Below are 18,365 nucleotides of genomic sequence, written 5' to 3'. Positions count from 1 at the left end.
TTGCACAACATGAAGTTCTTTGTTCTGGGTTCCCTGTGTGCTTGCTCCTCCATGTCCTAAGAAAGCAGAGGCTTAAAGAAGTGTGATCAGACCCACTGTTAGGGTATGATATGGGGAAACTTTCAGGACAAGAACGGGGAAACATAAGAAGAGGTTTGTATGTTTGGAGCAAAACAAGCGGAACCTGGAAAAAGGGCAGTCCTACATCACAGGTCTGACGTTGTGTGCATGGGTAATATGAGAATATTTTATGGCAATGTTATTTTCTTAAGATCAGAGAAAACCCAAGGGAATGTCCAGTAGCAGAGAGATCTTCCACACGTGGTGGGACAGAGGCCAGGCTCACCACCCAGACTGTTTCCAGCTGAAATAGGATCATTGAAGCAGAAGACAGCATGGAGAAGCCTGCACCCCACACAGCCCCACCTGCCAGGTCCACCAGGCCTTCCGTGGCTCTCCCTCCTCCTCCTTTTCCTTCTTCTCCCTCTTCCTCTCCTCTTCCTCCTCCTCCTTTAGATTTATTTATTTATTTGAGAGGCAGAGTTACAGACAGAGAGGGAGACACGGAGAGAGGACTTTCATTTGCTGCTTCACTCCCCAAATGGCCGCAATGTCTGGAGCTGGGCTATTACAAAGCCAGGAGCCAGGAGCTTCTCCAGGTCCCCCAGGTAGATGCAGGGGCCCAAGCACTCAGATCACTGCCTTCCCAGGCCATCAGCAGGGAGCTGGATTGGAAGTGGAGCAGCTGGGACTCGAACTGGTACCCATATGGGATGTGGGCACTGCAAACCGAGGCCTAACCTACTATGCCATAGCACCACCCCCTTCTTCCTTCTCTCCCCAACCCCACTTTTTCTTCCTCTACTCAGTGCCTACTGAGTATATTTGTCAAACAGTTGATTAATAGAGTGAGCACTGGTTGTCTTTTTTTTTTGCTTTCCAGCACACGTTTTCCCTACTGATGATAACAACACAGCCTTTATTTCTCTCTCCTCTGTAACTGTTTCAGTATTGCCGTAAATACACAACTCTGCCTGACTTCGAAGCTATGCAAATAGAGGCTCCTGAAAGAACCAATTTAAATTATTAGTCACAAGGAATGTTTTGCAAACTATGTCTATCCACGGGAGCCAGGGGGGCTGTCAAGGTGCTGGCTTGCTCCCAGCTATGTGACATCTTTCCTTGGCTGGTTGAAATTCACTAGGAGTCTGAATCTTGATCTTGTGAACCAAGATGGAAAATGAGATCACCCTGAAGGAATGATCAAAGAGACTGCACCCTTAAAACCCAGAGCTTCCCTGGGTCCTGTCTCTCCTAGAGCTCTGTTCTGTTCTTTTCTTGTGCAGGTACCACCACATACCTCCAAGATGCTTTTTGTTCTTGCTCACTCTTCTCCAGTTGACTGATCTGTTTCTGTTGCTTACCACTCGATAGCAAAGACGTTGACTCTGTGGATGTTTCCAGAATCTCAGCAACCTGGGTGAGATATACAAAGAGCATAGGTCTCTCTCATCCTCATCTCACTGGGCCGTCCCAGATCCCGCAGCCTTGATCTGTGGATCTTGTTTGCAGATTTAGGAAAATGTTGCTATTTTGGCCACCACTTTGTCCAATCAGTGAGTGATTTTTCTCTTTGATGCATCCTCTTGTCTTTATCCATGAAATTCGATCTGGGGCCAGATTAAGGGGCAAGCCATCAAGACAACTGCCAATCCAGAGGGGAAATACGAGGCCAGAGAGATCAGGTCTCCACAGGAGGAACTGTGCAGTGTTGGCAGGAAGCAAATGGATACTGCACTGCGGAGGGGGACACCTCGCCCACTGAGGATGACCGAAACACTCTCTGCTTGGATTTAGTTTTTCTTTTTCTTTTCTTTTCTTTTTTTTTTTTTTTTTGGTGTTTTTGAGATACACACTCAAAAGTCAGATGAAATTCTGAGTCCGAATCATGCGTGTAACAATGACATTCACCTTGAATGAGTGATTCCTTTTATTATCTATTAAATCTTTACAAGCGATTGCTGTGGTTTTCTGGTTTGGAAACCCATGAAGGAAAAGCTAGCAACTGCAGGGAAGTGGGAAATGTTTTATTGATTTATTTCAGAGCATTGGCAATAAAGTCACTTGTAAAAGTGACCGTTAAAAATAATAAAAGGCAAATAGCAAAAAAAGAAAGATTAGTGTACTTTATGGTGTGTTGTACCTCAATAAAGACACTTTTAAAGAGGATTTTACTTATTTATTGGAAAGGCAGAGTGACACAGAGAGGAGAGACATCAGAAAAGAGGTCTGTCTGCTGGTTCCTTCCCCAAATGGTCGCAATAGCTGGACTGGGCCAGGCTGAAGCCAGAAGCCAGGAGCTCCATACACATGGACTCAGGTACTTGAACCATCGTTTGCTGCTTCCCAAGCATATTAGCAAAGATCTGGATTGGAAGCAGCATATCTGGGACTCAAACCAGGCCCTCTACTATGGGATTCAGGCCTTACAAGCAGTGTGTGTGTGTTTTTAAAAAATATTTTATTTAGGGGCCAGTGCTGTGGCGCAGCAGGTTAATGCCCCGGCCTGAAGCACTGGCATCCCATATGGGCGCCGGTTCTAGTCCCGGCTGCTCCTCTTCTGATCCAGCTCTTTGCTATGGCCTGGGATAGTGGTAGAAGATGGCCCAGGTCCTTGAGCCCTTGCACCGTGTGGGAGACCCAGAAGAAGCTCCTGGCTCCTGGCTTCAGATCGGCACAGCTCCAGCCATTGCGGCCATCTAGAGAGTAAGCCAGAGGGCCTTTCTCTCTGTCTCTCCTCTCTCTGTAACTCTGACTTTCAAATAAATAAAATAAATCTTTAAAAAAATATTTTATTTATTTATTTGAGAGCTAGAGTTACAGATAGTGAGAGGGAGAGACAGAAATGTCTTCCATCTGCTGATTTACTCCTCAAATGGCCACAATGGCTGAAGCTGGGCCAGGTTGAAGCTAGGAGCCAGGAGATTCCTCATGGTCTCCCACGCAGGTGCAGGAGCCCAAGCATCTAGGCCATCTTCCACACAAGCAGTGGTTTAACTTGCTGCACTGCAAATGCCTATTCTCTGCTATTTTTAAAGATGTTATCTATTTATTTGAAAGGGATGGTGGGGGGTGGGGAGAGAGCAAGACAGAGAGATGGAGAAGGACCTTTTTTTTTTTTTTTAAATTTATTTCTTTCTTTGAAAGGCAGAGTTACAGAGAGAGAGAGAGAGGGAGACTTAGGGATTTCTATCTGCTGGTTCACTCCCCAAATTGCCTCAATGGCTGGAGCTGGGCCAGGTGGAAACCAGGAGCCCAGAGCTTCTTTCAGGTCTTCTACACAGGTGCAGGGGCCCAAGCACTTGGGCCATCTTCTACAGCAGAGAGCTGGATCAGAAATGGAGCAGCCAGGACTCGAACTGGTGCCCATATAGGATGCCAGCACTTCAGACAGTGGCTTTACCTGCTACGCCAAGTATCAGCCTGAGAAAGACATTTTTAACGGATATAAAAAGCTGAGATAGAATTGTAGACACTAAGATGGGCAATCTCCAAGATATATGCTGAAATAGAGAGCTGATGAGTAGGTTGTCAAAGCTGTTACTTATTTAAAAAACTAAAAGAACTCACACACATGAGTACTGTCTGCTTTCAAGGATCTAGCCTACACACAGGCATCGATGCAATCTATATATAGTGTATGTGAATATGCACTGATAGTGCATAAGGAAAAAACCCTTTCTAACCAAGAGGTTACTCTGGGAGTAGGGGAAGGAAACTGAAATAAGGAGAGGTATTGACTGGGTACTTGACAATAGAGAGGTCTGTCTATGTTTCTAAGGAAATTAAAGACAAAATTAAAGGCAGATAACAGTAGATTTGCTCTGGCTGACGGAGGAATGGGGGTACAACGCCCCATAGCTCTCAATTACTCCTGGGATTTCTTCTTGGGATGTTTGGAGCTGATTTTGAGAGACCCTCATTTAGTTCAAAGTCTTCATTTTTCACTTAGAAACTGAGGCCCATGACCTTGTGAAAGTGACCTGTCTGAGGCGTGTTATTTTCTTGCAACCAGACAAAACTTATGGAAAATCAGAGAAATATCCAGGACCCCTCTCCCTTTCTCTGGTCCACTTCCACCCCAACTCTTCCCTGGACATGAAGATTCTGGTCACCCTGGTAAGAGGCCTGTTTGAATTAATACGAGCATGGGTCAGGGTGAAGGTAATGACCTAATGACTCAGAGCAGAGACTGAACTACAGGGAGGTGGACTGGACTAATGGTACCCATGAACTCAGAGTCTCTGATTGAGAGGAAGCTGTGCCTGTCCCACTTCCAGCTTGGAGGAGACCATGGTTCCTGGCCCGTCACCAACCTCCAGCCTCCAGGCTCTCAGCAGAGTGCCCAGGAATACAAATGGGAACTCAAGGGCAGCGCCTTTGGGCAGCAGGGCCAAGATGCTGTCACCTGCCCTGGCAATGTCATAACTGTCACAATCTCATCTACTCAGTGAATACACATTAGATTCCAGGCAGGTTCCAGGCCCTGATGAGGCAGTGGTCATTGAAAGCCTTGGAAATCAGAGAACACGAGAGGTGCAAGGGGGGAGAGCCTTTCTGTGGACAGGAAATTGCTGTGAAGGCGTGGCTGAGGGTCTGGTGCTGGTGGCATGAATACCTGCATCCTGATTGTTTTACTGATGACTTCTACAAACATTTTGTGAGCACTCAGTGTGTGTCAGATACTGTGTGAGGCACTGGGACATAGAAAGCAGACATGATGGAACTCACAGTTTAAAGGGAGGCAGGAATATCTGAGAGAAGCATTAATTCTAAGATGTGCTACTTAGGAAAAACGCAGGGGGCTATGACAGCACAACAGCACACCCTTCTTTAGACTGGGGAGGCAGAGATGCCTATTCTGCCCTGAGCAAGGAAAGACTTCTCAGAAACATTTGGTGGGAAGGGCATAGCAGGCAGATGGAACAGCATGTGTATGGGGATTCCAAGGAGCAGGAGCTTAGCACATTGGAGGGACAGAGCATGGCTGGTAAGCAAGGGGTCCACAGGGGTCTGGGACAGTGGGACTCAGACTGGGCCAAATGACGGGTTCTAGGGTTGTAACCTAAGCGCAGTACAATTCATGGAAGGTAATTCTTTAGGAAGATTGGATTGTGGGCAAAGGGAGAATTAAAGGAGAGAGACCGCCAGGAAGTAATTGCAATTGCCCACTCAAAAGATGCTTGTAGCTTGGATTAGGGTGATGGTTGTGGAGAAGCAGTGAGAGTTAAGAATTTGGCGTATGCTTTGGAGGATGGATTGACATGACTTGCTGATGGATTGGATGGAGACAGGTAACATTTCTGTTTCTTTAGAAACCAGATAGATGGTCATGTTAGTTATTCTAGTGGAGAATCCTGGATGAAGGTCAAGTTTGGGAGACTGACAAACTCAGATTTAGACCTACTGATCTTGAAATATGTAGCAGGAAATTGGTGCTGGGCTAGTACTGAGAATAACAGTCTGTACATTTTGGAATTGTGAGATTGGATAGGTATATATATATATTATACTTTATATATAGTGCCCATATATAACATGGTATATATATAGTATACTATACACTAATATATACTACTATATATTTCATATATAGTATAATTTGGTATATATATATATATATCATCCTGTGATATTGACTACCCAAGTCAGATTTCTCTAATCCCATTTGTGCTCATTGTTCATGTATATATTAAGTTCTCTACAATTTCATTTTCACATCCAACACCACTGTTCAGACACTGGTCAGCTCCAATATCACAAGGATCCCTCCTGTTGAGATTTTTTTAAAGATTTTTTAAAAAATTTATTTGAAAGGCAGAGTTATAGAGAGGCATAGGCAGAGAGAGAGAGAGAGAGAAGTCTTCTCTCTGTTGGTTCATTCCCCAAATGACTGTAATGCCTGGAGCTGGGCCGATCCGAAGCCAGGAGCTTCCTCTGGATCTCCCACATGGGTGCAGGGTCCCAAGGACTTTTGGGATTCACTTTTTTCCAAGCTCAGCAAGATTCTCTGGAGAGTCACCCCAGTTGTTACACAGAGTAGATCAGTTCTTTGCGCCTTTGAACTGCTGAGTGTGGTGGGTGGGATGGTTAGTTTTAAGTGTCACCATGGTTAGGCTTTAGTACTCAGTTATTCAATCAAACACTAACCTAGGTATTGCTGTGAAAGCACAGTATTTTGTAGTTATGGTTAATATCTTCACAAAGTAGATTTGAATTGGAAGATACTGCTCTGGAGAACTCTGTCCCACACTATGGGGGTATCAAGATTTTTTTTCTAAGATTTATTTTATTTATTTGAAAGACAGTTACAGAGAGAGAGAGAGAGGCAGAGGAAAAGGGAGGGGAGAGGGAGGGAGAGGGAGAGGCAGAGGGGAGAGGGGGAGGGGGGGGTCTTCTATCCACTGGTTCATTTCCCAAATGGCTGCAATGGCTGGAGCTGAGGTGATCTGAAGCCAGGAGCCAGGAGCTTCTTCCAGGTCCAAGGGCCTTGGTGCAGGGGCCCAAGCACTTGGGTCATCTTCCACTGCTTTCCCAGGAGCATTAGCAGGGAGCTGGATCAGAAGTGGAGCAGCCAGGACTCGAACTGGTGCCCATATGGGATGCTGGTGCTGCAGGCCAGGGCTTTAACCCACTGTGCCACAGCACCAGCCCCTCAAAGCTCATTTAATCATTCACTTGTTGAAGGTCATCTGGATTCTTTTCAGCTTTGGGCTGTTATAAAAAAGTGCCCAAACACATTTATGAATGGTGATCACATGGACATAATTTTCACCTCTCAGGGATAAAAGCCCAGGACTGAGGCTGGAGGTCATATGGTAGTTGTGTGTGTGTGCGTGTGCGTGTGTGTGTGTGTGTGTGTTTAAGATTTTATTTATTTGAGAAGTAGAGTTACAGACAGAGAGAGGGAGAGAAAGAGAGAAAGGTCTTTTATCTACTGGTTCACTCCCCAGATGGCCACAATGGCTGGAGCTGGGCCGATCCAAAGCCACGAGCCAGGAGCCAGGAGCTTCTTCTGGGTCTCCCATGAAGGTTTAGGGGCCCAAGCACTTAGGCCATCTTCCACTGCTTTCCCAGACCAAAGCAGAGAGCTGGACTGGAAGACGAGCAGCTGGGACTCAAACTGGTGCCCATATAGAATTGCTGGTGCTGCAGGAAGAGGCTTAGCCTGATATGCCACAATGCCAGCCCCTGTGTGTTTCACTTTTTTTTCAAGAAAATGCCCAACTGATTTCCAGAGTAGCCGTATCATTTTATAGTCCCACCAAAGTATAAGTGATCTGAATTCCTCTGTATCCTCACTAGCATTTTGGTGTTTTCACTTAAACATTTCAAAAAATATTTATTTATTTGAAAAATCAGAGAGAAAGAGAGAGAGAGAGAGAGAGAGAGAGAGAGAGGGTCAGGGAGAGAGAAAGAGAGATTGATGTTCCATCTGCTGGTTCACTCCTCAAATGGCAGTGACAGCTGAGGCTGGGCCTAGCTAAATCAGGAGCCAGGAACTCTGTCCAGGTTTCCCACAAGGGTGCCAGGAGTCGCAGCAGTTGGGCCATCTTCCATGGCCTTTGTGGGCAGATTAGCAGAGAGGTGAATTGGAAGTGGAGCACCTGGGACTCAAACTGGTGGTCATATAAGAAGCTGGCATTATAGGTGGTGGCTTAACCTGCTGCACCACAACACCGGCCCTCATTTTAAGAAATTTTAGCCATTCTGTTGGGTATGTGGTGGCGTCTCATTCTTTCTCCAGTGCTTAATGATGATCAACATTTCTTCATGGGTTTATTTGCCACCTGTGAGATGCGTGTTCATGTCTTTTGTCCATTTGCTAATTGATGGTTTGAATTTTTCCTTTTTTTTTTTAAAGATTTTATTTATTTCATTTGTAGGTAGAGTTACAAAGAGAGGGAGAGACAGAGAGAAAAGTCTTCCATCCTCTGGTTTATTCCCCAGAAAAATGCCTGGTCTCCTTCTGAAGAATTTCAAAGACAAGGATATGGGGACAATTTTACATGACAATTTACATGATGTGTGCTGACAAATAGGAGTTTTCTTTTGAAAATGCATATTAGAAAAAAATTACATGTGGATTTCAAAATTTGTTGGCACCAAGATAAATTTATCTTTTTATTCCATTTTCACACAATCTTTTTGAAGTACTTTGTGTGTGTGTGTTTGTGTGTGTGTGTGCGCGTGCGCACACGCATGTGGATTTAACCATATTGCCACAGTAAAATTTAAAATGCCCTGGACTGGAAGTCGGGTTGAGGTTGGTTGGAATCCAAACTCCGCTGACTTTGGGCACTTATGAGGACTCGGTGAGTTGGATAAAATGAGAAAACATCATAGTAAAGTTGGGAAAGGGCAGGGTGTTGTATGAAATTTCCTTTGTAGACTAGAGAGCACTGAGAAAACACGGGGTGTTCCTGTTAGTTTTACATAATCTACGTGGTGCCCGAGTGCTAAAGCTCTTCTGTAATGGTCCTCTGTGCAGCACTGAGAGTGCTCTTCCACGAGCACCAGCCCAGCCACCTCTTTTCTTCCTTGAACCCCTTCAAGGTTCCCATGGTGTGCAGATTAAAATCTGAACTGATGATGAGGCCTCAGAACCTCATCTTGGGCCACTTGTCCCCTCGTGCTCCACGCTGAGGTCTCAAGGACTTGTTCGTGATTTAGGGACACACCACCCTCCCCTCCTGCCTTGGGGCCTCTGTAGCTGGGGTTCCACTCTTCCTGGACACTCCCACCCTCTGGCCAGGATTCCAACCCCCCTTCTTCCAGAATCTCCAGTGGCTCTTGCCAGCGGCTGTCTCTGTCCTGAAGGTTTTAGCCCGCTGAGGTCATCCGCAGGCCCCTGGGCAGCGACTGTGCCAGGTTCTCATTTGAAGAGTCTACAAATAAGATTCACCCCCAATTCTAGGAGCCACTGCTCACCTCATACAAAAGCCAAGCCCAATCCCCATTGAATGGGAAAAAACAGGAAACATCTGGGTAGAGAAGTGGCCAATATTACAACCCAAACTTTGCATCTTTAGAGGATTGGTACAGGAACAATTGGAAAAGGGACACATAGAACCTTCCACTAGCCCTCACAACACACTCATTTTTGTGATACCAAAGAAGCAGGGAAAATATAGACTACTACAGGATTTGAGAGCCATTAACAAAATCATAAAAAAGATGGGAACATTCCAGGCTGGCATTCCCCATCCAGGGGCCATTCTTAATGAATACCACATAGTTACCATTGATATCAAAGATTGCTTCTTTTCCATTCCCATCATGGAGCAGGATAAGGCCTACTTCACCTTTACAGTGTGGGAGCCCAATTTCCAGCTCCCTGAAAAAAAGATTCCAGTGGACAGTACTCCCACAAGGCATGAAAAATAGCCCTGCCATTTGCCAAAGATATGTTTCTCATGCGACCTGCACACTTAAAGATCAATGCTCGGTCATACATTATGTGGATGATATCTTACTTGCTCATGAGAATGGGGCAACTCTGAAGGCCTAAGTGAGACAGTAAGAAATTTACAATTCCTGGGTTTGTCTATTGCCACAGAAAAGGTACAACATTTTCCTCCCTTTCAATTCTTGGGTTATCAAATCTCCTCCCATATATCTCCAATGGGCCTAAACCTAAAAGTCAAGCATAAATACTCAGTTAATGAACTTCAGCAACTATGCAGCCAAATCAATTGGCTGAAGCCCTTCCTTCCCCTAACACCTGTAGAGCTTAGACTGCTATTCGATTTACTAAGGGGAACAGCCCTTCTTCAAAAATCACATTGACATCAGCAGCCAAATCAAATCCACTATAGAAAAGATCAACACCCAGTTGTCAAATTTAAAAACCTTTAGATATGACCCTCAGGTGCCTCTATTTGCCATAACCATATCTACCCTCAAGGCCCCCTTAGGAGTTATTTGGCAACTTGACCACTTTTTTGGGTGCACATAGCCTGGAGCGAGTGCCATAAAATAGTTAGCAAAGTAGATGCCATCCTTATGATGGGACTTAAATTAAAATATTATGCCAATGGCCGGCGCCGTGGCTTAACAGGCTAATCCTCCGCCTTGCGGCGCCGGCACACCAGGTTCTAGTCCCGGTCGGGGCGCTGGATTCTGTCCCGGTTGCCCCTCTTCCAGGCCAGCTCTCTGCTATGGCCCGGGAAGGCAGTGGAGGATGGCCCAAGTGCTTGGGCCCTGCACCCGCATGGGAGACCAGGAGAAGCACCTGGCTCCTGGCTTCGGATCAGCATGATGCGCCGGCCGTAGCTGCCATTGGAGGGTAAACCAATGGCAAAAAGGAAGACCTTTCTCTCTGTCTCTCTCTCTCACTATCCACTCTGCCTGTCAAAAAGGAAAAAAAAATATTATGCCAATAAGATATTTAACACAGAGCCAGACATAGTGGTCCTACCCCTTTCACAATTAGAACTGTCGACATTGATGCAGAATAGCATGCTCTTTCAAACGTTAATGATAAATTTCCCAGGACAGGTTGACAATCACCTGCCAGTGGACAGGCTACTCCAGACATTACAAACCTTAGAAATAGACTATCCAAAACATGCTTTCCCTGCTAATCAACCTATACCCATGGCACCATGTGCATTTACGGATGCCAACAAGTAACTGTTTGGAATAGTGATCAAATCCTCAACAGAAAAAGATAAGATCCATGTAGAACCCCACAGGGGATCAGTACAATTGGGAGAAATAAGGGCAATAATCAAAGTTCTACTCCTTAGCCAGGATGGGCTGGTAAATATATTTTTGGACAGCAAATACTCAGTACAGGTAGCAAAGACGATCCCTTTTGCAGTCTTAAACCCAACCAATAAGCCAATTGACCAGATGTTCACAACACTTAAAGAGCTAACTGAGAACAAAAAATACCCATGGTATATCTCACACGTAAGATCACATACTGGGTTACCTGGCTTTATTTTCCAAGGCAACAGAAAGGTTGATCGTCTTATCTCCTGCAACACAGCTTCCATTGGACACCTAGAACAAGCCCGTATTCTACACCAAAAATTTCATATGTCAGCAAGTAACATAAAATTGCTTTTCCCGGAGCTAACAATGAGCCAACGCAAACACCTAGTGCACTCTTGCAAGAATTGTGTACCCCTTGCCCCATTAGGCCCACTGCAGCAAGCAGGAGTGAACCCGCGAGGCCTTGCTCCTAATAAGCTATGGCAAGTGGACATCACCCACATTAACTCCTTTGGTAAACTTAAGTTTGTCCATGTGGTGGTAGATACTTATTCAAAGGCTGTATTTGCAACAGCCCAATCCAGAGAAAAGGCTAGTAATGTGATAAAGGTGGTTAAATCAGCCATGCTGGTCCTTGGTGTCCCCTGGACCATAAAGACTGATAACGGGCCAGCATATACATCACAGGAATTTAATTCCTTCCTGAAATCCTGGAACATACAGTCTGCCACAGGTATCTCATACAACCCACAGGGACAGGCAATCATTGAAAGAACTCATAGGACGATTAAAGATCTCTTACAAAGACAGAAAAACAATCATATGCCCCCAGACCCACAGCGTGCTTTGACTGAGGTCCTTTTCACTATCAATTTTCTTAGTTTTGATTCCTAAGGGATCAGCCCAGCTTATAAACACTGTGGATCCTTTCCATCCCAGACCTCAGCCCCTATGGTTAGGTGGAAAGACCCCCCTGACAGAAGAATGGAAGGGACCACACCCTCTGCTAACCAAGGGTCAAGGATATGCTTGTGTCTTTCCAGAGAATGCGGAACAGCCCATTTGGGTACCAGCCAGAAACATCAAGCCTGCAACTGACAGCCAACCAGAACTAGCTGAACAAGACTGAGAGTGCCTTGTTAGCAGACGCACCTGCCCTATCATCCTACCCTGAGAAACTGCCCATAGCCACATCCATTACTGCTTTATACCCCACTAGCTCTGGTCAGCCACTCAAATGGCCCACAGCCTGCGTGTGGTCATGCCATTCCTGATTACCACTGTTCCTCATTCCTACCCCCATCTGAGCAAGTACTCCTGTGGTCTCCTGTTTTGAGTGCTGGTTAGTCAAAGACGGGTAAGATCTCCTGGGGGACAATCTAAGACAGGCACAGCCACGTACGGAGACCACATGGAAACGGGGTCAACAATGGTATGGCCAATAATCATGCCTCCTGTTGCTCAAAAATAAACAAAAAGGGGAAAATGTGGTAGAATGAGAAGGTGAGAAGGTCATGCCAAGATGGCCACTGACAACAGAAACTGCCTGGCAACAGGCCATGATTGGATGGCTTTGGAAACTACATGGGCCAGCGCCGCGGCTCAATAGGCTAGTCCTCTGCCTTGCGGCGCCGGCACACCAGGTTCTAGTCCCAGTTGGGGCACCAGATTCTGTCCTGGTTGCCCCTCTTCCAGGCCAGCTCTCTGCTGTGACCCGGGAGTGCAGTGGAGGATGGCCCAAGTGCTTGGGCCCTGTACCCCATGGGAGACCAGGAGGAAGCACCTGCCTCCTGCCTTCGGATCAGCATGGTGCGCCGGCCGCAGCTGCCATTGGAGGGTGAACCAACGGCAAAGGAAGACCTTTCTCTCTGTCTCTCTCTCTCATTGTCCACTCTGCCTGTCAAAAAAAAAAAAAAAAAAAAAAAGAAAAAAAAGAAACCACATGACAACAGAGCCTGACAACAGGCTGTGATTGGATGGTTTCAGAAACTGCCTGACAACAGAGACTGACTGGCAACAGGCTGTGATTGGATGGCTTTGGAAACTGCCTGGCAACAGGCTGTGATTGGTTAGGGCATAGACCGCCCCTTGACCGGATTGGCTGCCTTGGCTATATAAGCAGCTGTAGCAACTGAAATAAATGAGTCTGTGGGCTGCTTGCCTCAGGCCCACTTTCACCCAACTCCCCGGGGTCTGTGTGGTGACTCTGAGCCTCTTGCCCCCACCGTGCTCCTCCTCTCAGAAACGAATCCTCTGCAACTCTCATTGTCCATCCATAGGGTGTTCCCTTGTGCAATGTTTTCCCTGAGGACTGTGCAAGGCCAGGGCTAATGCTTCCTTTCTAGTCTGAAAAAGAGCCTCTCAGTCCTTTGCCAAGTGTCGATTTGTTTACTCTGGAAAGTGCGAGCTGCCCTCTAGTGGCAAACACAAGTCAAACATGGAGCCTGGCCTGGCTCTGTTGTTTTTGTGAACGGAGCCCCAGACTTCACGTCCCAGGGCAGAGACCTGTCTGTCTTCTCCCCTGCAGCCGCAGACCCTGTGGCTGAGCTTTCTTTCCCACGGAAGACACTCAGGTGCACTCTGGGCCACCTGGTGCACCGTGTGACCGCAGATGGAGAGACAGGCCTCCGCCCGCAGGGACCCCACCTCAGGCCGGGGGGGCCTCCCTCCTCTGCTGCTCGGCACATGGAACACCTGTTTTGGTTCACAGCTGCTCTCAGGAATAACTTAGAGTGGGTCCGCATCCCACTCCTCTTAGGGGGAGTTTCTGTACTTGGGGAAGCTGGTGTTCTGAAGTGGGGGCAGAAAATCTCAAATGCAGGCAACTTTCACTGACCTTGACCCAGGTGACAATGCCAGTGATGAGCCAGTGGCTCTGGGAGGTCACTGGGTAGCAGCAGCTGGCAAAGCCCAGACCCCTGGATGCTAGACTGGAAGCCTGAGCCATCTGGCTAATGACATCATTCTATTAAGGAACGCTGTGGATTCTGTTAGTCCCTTCGCTAACATGGGCTTTGTAGTAGATGCTGGTGATACAAACAGGAGCGTGACATGGTACTTGTCCTCCAGGAGTCCACAGCCTTTGACATAGGTAACGAGTACACCAGGACCCAGGAGTGCAGGGTGGTGGCCTACAAGCAAGGTTTTATTTAGTTGGCATGGTGCTTCCATTTTTAAAAACTAGTTGCCGGGGTGGCACTGTGGTGTAGCAGATAAAGCCACCGCCTGCAGTGCCGGCATCCCATATGGGCGCTGATTCGAGTCTTGGCTGCTTCTCTTCCGATCTAGCTCTCTGCTATGGCCTGGGAAAGCAGTGGAAGATGGCCCAAGTTCTTGGGCCCTGGCACCCACGTGGGAAACTTGGAAGAAGCTCCTGGCTCCTGGCTTTGGAGTGGCCCAGCTCCAGTTGTTGCGGTCATTTGGGGGAGTGAACAAGCAGATAAAGACCTCTCTCTCTCTCTCTCTCTCTCTCTCTCTGCCTCTGTTCTCTGTAACTCTGCCTTTCAAATAAATAAATAAATCTTTTTAAAAAAAACTAGTTGCCAACATTTCATAAGGGAGATTTCTCAGTGGGAGACCATGCGCACCACTTTCCACTGGACCAGGACTGGTGCCCACTTCTCCTCACTATGTGTCCTGCCTGGTCCACCTGGGCAAGGAAGTGTGAGACCCCTGTATAGGAGCAGCACGAGGGGAGTCCAGTGAGGTCTCAGCCACCCTGGTGGGAGATGGTGGTTGGCTAGGCCACTGGTGGGCGGAATGTGAGCTGGAAGATGGCTTGCCTCCGGATTGGCTTTGCAGCATGGTGAGTGTGAATCACAGGCAAGAACCCCAGGTCAGACTTTCTAGAAAGAATACGAAAATGGAAATGACCTCAGGAGAAAGGTCAGTTACTTCTTTTCTTTTTAAATATTTTATTTATTCGTTTATTTATTTGAGAGGTAGTTACAGATAGAGAGAGGGAGAGACAGAGAGGAAGGTCTTCCATCCACTGATTCACTCCCCAAATGGCCACTATGGCTGGACCTGAGTTGATCCAAAGTCAGGAGCCAGGAACTGCTTCTGGGCCTCTTATGTGGGTGCAGGGACCTTAGCACTTGAGCCATCTTATGCTGCTTTCCCAGGCCATAGCAGAGACCTGGACTGGAAGAGGAGCAGCCAGGACATGAACTGGCATCCATATGGGATGTTGCGGAGGCTTAGCCTACTATGCCACAGCACCGGTCCTGGTCAGTTGCTTTTTATTAAATTTTAAAAATTTATTTGTTTGAGAGGCAAAGCAGCAGAGAAAGAGACAGATAGATAGAGCATTGCCAACAGCTGGTTCACTTCTCAATTGTCTGCAATGGCAGGGTGTCAAAGCTGGGGGCCAGGAACTCAATCCAGGTTTCCCACGTGCATGGCAGGGACCCAATTACTTGAGCCATCATCACTGCCTCCCAGGGTCTGCATTAGCAGAAGGCTGGAGTCAGGAATCAGGGCTTGGATCGAATCCAGGCACTCCAATGCAGGATGCAGTGTCTTTTTTTTTTTTTTTTTTTGGTTAAAATTTATCTATTTAGTTGAAAGGAAAAATTAGAGAGAGAGATAGAGGGAAGGAGATAGAGAGACAGAGAGAGAGAGAGAGAGAGATCTTTCATCTGCTGGTTTACTCTTCAAATGGCCTGCAACTCCAGGGTTAGGCCAGGCTAAAGCCAGGAACGGGAGATTCTTCGGGTCTCCCACATGGGTGCAGGGGCCCAAGCCAGGAGCTTCTTCCAGGTGTCTGATGTGGGTGGCAGGGCCCAAGCTCTTGGGTCATCTTCCACTGCCTCCCTAGCAGGGAGCTAGGTCAGAAGAGGAGCAATAGGGACTGTAACCGGTACCCACATGGGCTACTGGTGTCACAGGCAGTGGCTTAACCAGTACACCGCAATGCTGGATGCAGTGTCTTAACTGCTAACCTAAATGCCTGCCCCTGCACAGCATTTTGGTCAATGATGGACTGTATATGCAAAGATGGCCCCATAAGATTATGTCACCTGCTAACATCACAGCCATTAGTTTGTGTAAGTCATATGGGCAGGTAGGTAAGTGTTAGCAAGAGGAGCTGAGGTCTGATAGCCCAACTGACCTGCAGCTTGACCATCCCACCCCACCCACCCCTGGGGCAGCACTGTCTGCAGCAGGACAGCAGCCACAGCCTATCTGCTGGATTCTCGTTTCAGCCTAGGCCGGCCTGTGTGACAGCCCAGACTGCACCATCCAGTGTGCTACCCAAACCCACACCACCAAGCCCCTACTCCCTGCCTTGTCCCATAGCAGAAAACACAGGTTCCACAGTGGTGCAAATGGAGAAACAGCAGCAGCTGGAAATACTCTAGATGGTTGGGATGACCTTGAAGTCATTATAACATAATTACAATAAAATAACCATAGGGGAGGGGCACCTGATGCCGGATGTGACAGTGGAAACCTGCACTTCACTCAGTCAGCTTTCCTAGGAAAATCTTGATCCTAGATGCATCTGACTCCCTGATATGGTATTTCCAAAAATGGTCATGGAAACGGGCGGTTCTCAGCCCTGAACTTCACCCTGAATATTCAATTAAGCCTCACTCCAGGCACCACCCCCTATGCTTCCCTGTAGTATAAACAGATGACCCAAACCTTGCAGAGAGGTGTGTGTGTATGTGTGTGTGTGTATGTGTGTTTTGGCTTTTTGTCCATTCTCTTTTTTCTCTTGAGCTCACCACCACTTACTTCTTCATTGTGCACTATCCTTTTGTCTTTGGACAAATTCTGCTTTCCCATACAGCTTTATGCTTCCATCTTGAATATTTCACACTTGGAGGGACGTGTCTGGAATAAGCCCAGCAGGGAGGGGAGGGATGGGGCCGGGGTAGGGGGAGCCTCCTTGCCCACAACATAAGCACACTGACTGATATTTGTGTAGTGATGAAATCAGCTAGCAACGCAGTTCTTAGGCTGTGACATTAAGTAACACATGACTGTAATCTGAGCAAGTAATGAGTTAATGTTGACATTGGAATAATGTTGCCTTTGGAAAGGCAAAGGACTGTGGGGGCAGGCACTGTGGTGTAGGAGGCTAAGCCTCTGCCTGTGGCGCCGGCATCCCACATGGGTGCTGGTTCATGTCCCCGCTGCTTCTCTTCGATCCAGCTCTCTGTTAACGGCCTGAGAAAGCAGTAGAAGATGGCCCATGTACTTGGGTGCCTGCACCCATGTGGGAGACCCGGATGAAGCTCCGGGCTCCTGGCTCCGGATCTGCCCAGCTCCAGCCTTTGCAGCCATTTGGAGGAGTGATCCAGCAAATGTATCCAGTTAAATAAATAATTTGTCCTTACTGGAATTTGCAACTGCACCCATATTTTGTCTCTGACCTGGTTTCCTTCCGTTCCTTTTCAGGACTTTTCTAGAAGCACTGTTTTGGGTAACATCTTGATGGCTGATAAAATATTTGATAGTTGAATGAGAAGACAGCAGAGCTGTCCCCAGTAGGGAGGAAAACAGGAGAGGAGAAACACAGATTTTGGGTGGGAGAGTTGAAGGCGAGGGTTATGGGAAAGCTAATGGTGCTCAAGACCTGTTGTTAGCCTTGGCTTTATTGTTTTCTGTGTTTCCACCTTGTGGTGCTCAATAAACATTTGTTCAGTGAATGAACAAGTGTAAGGTCAGACTCTGCACACAGGAGCCAGAGAAATCTTGTTTCCTAGGGAAGCTGGGTGAATTAGGTGCCGTCTTCCACAGTCGCCTCTCCGGGCTGGGTTGGGTTTCAGCAGCGAGGAATCTGAGAGACATTAGGCCAGGGTTTACCCTGGTAGAAACAGGGTCCCTGAAATAGCCTGCACAGGTGTCCCCACAGCCTGTGCTGCTTCGGGCTGACTCAGCTTGGTAGAAGCATTCAAGTGTGGCTTCTGGAGTCTGGCTTCAAATCCTGACTCTACTGGGCTGGACTGGACAACTTACCTCGGTGACTCCACTTCCCCTTCTGCAAAATGGGTATAATACTTCCTGTCTCATAGGATTAAATAAGTCTTTGAAGATTAAATAAGACATTACAGGGAACGCATACAGGCAGGTACTTACTGAATGTTGCTATTCCTGGAGGTATAGTTGCGTTTAATTAATAAAAATAGATTTCCATATCTAACTTTACTGCCTTTGAAAATACCCTATTGTGTATCCGTATCGATGGAGGAAGAGAGCGAGGGGGACAGAGCGAGAAAGCGAGAGAGCGAGCGCGAGAGAGAGCCAGAGAGGGTGGGGACCGAATGATTCTTTGTGGTGAGTTCTGAGAGGTGACTTGTCCAAAGTAATGCCACTGATAATGGCGGAAACGAGCCTAAATATTATGCTTTTTGATTCTCTCTGTACCCCATTTCCAGCCAGGAATGGCTCATTAGTTTTCCGGAAATCATCCCAAATTTTGTCCCTATCCAGATTCGTCCAGTAAGCCCAAGGACCGGGAACCCGGCTGGGAACAGCCGCCCGATCCGCCACTAGATGGCGTTGAGGCGCTGCCGGCGGGGAGGGCGGAGGCCGGAGGAACGGAGGTGGGGCGGCGGGGAGCGCAACCTTTC

At 47.3% G+C, this 18,365-nt stretch overlaps 1 protein-coding gene across 1 annotated transcript in view; it reads right to left on the bottom strand.

Moving 5' to 3' along the window:
* LOC133747696 (histamine H3 receptor-like) overlaps positions 1–13,729 on the bottom strand; it is a 47,266-nt gene extending 33,537 nt beyond the window's left edge. The window contains exons 1-2 of the mRNA XM_062176011.1: positions 13,619–13,729; positions 1,361–1,476 (exon numbers count right to left, since the gene is read on the bottom strand). Of these exons, the coding sequence (XP_062031995.1) occupies positions 1,361–1,476; positions 13,619–13,729 (227 nt within the window). The remainder of the gene's footprint in view (positions 1–1,360; positions 1,477–13,618) is intronic.
* Positions 13,730–18,365: the final 4,636 nt, after the last annotated feature.

The sequence above is a fragment of the Lepus europaeus genome, chromosome 19 (genome assembly GCF_033115175.1).
Source record: "Lepus europaeus isolate LE1 chromosome 19, mLepTim1.pri, whole genome shotgun sequence".
In the NCBI taxonomy this organism is placed as follows: domain Eukaryota; kingdom Metazoa; phylum Chordata; class Mammalia; order Lagomorpha; family Leporidae; genus Lepus; species Lepus europaeus.
The sequence above is the reverse complement of the archived record's forward strand: the minus strand, read 5'-3'. Positions and strand labels throughout refer to the sequence as shown.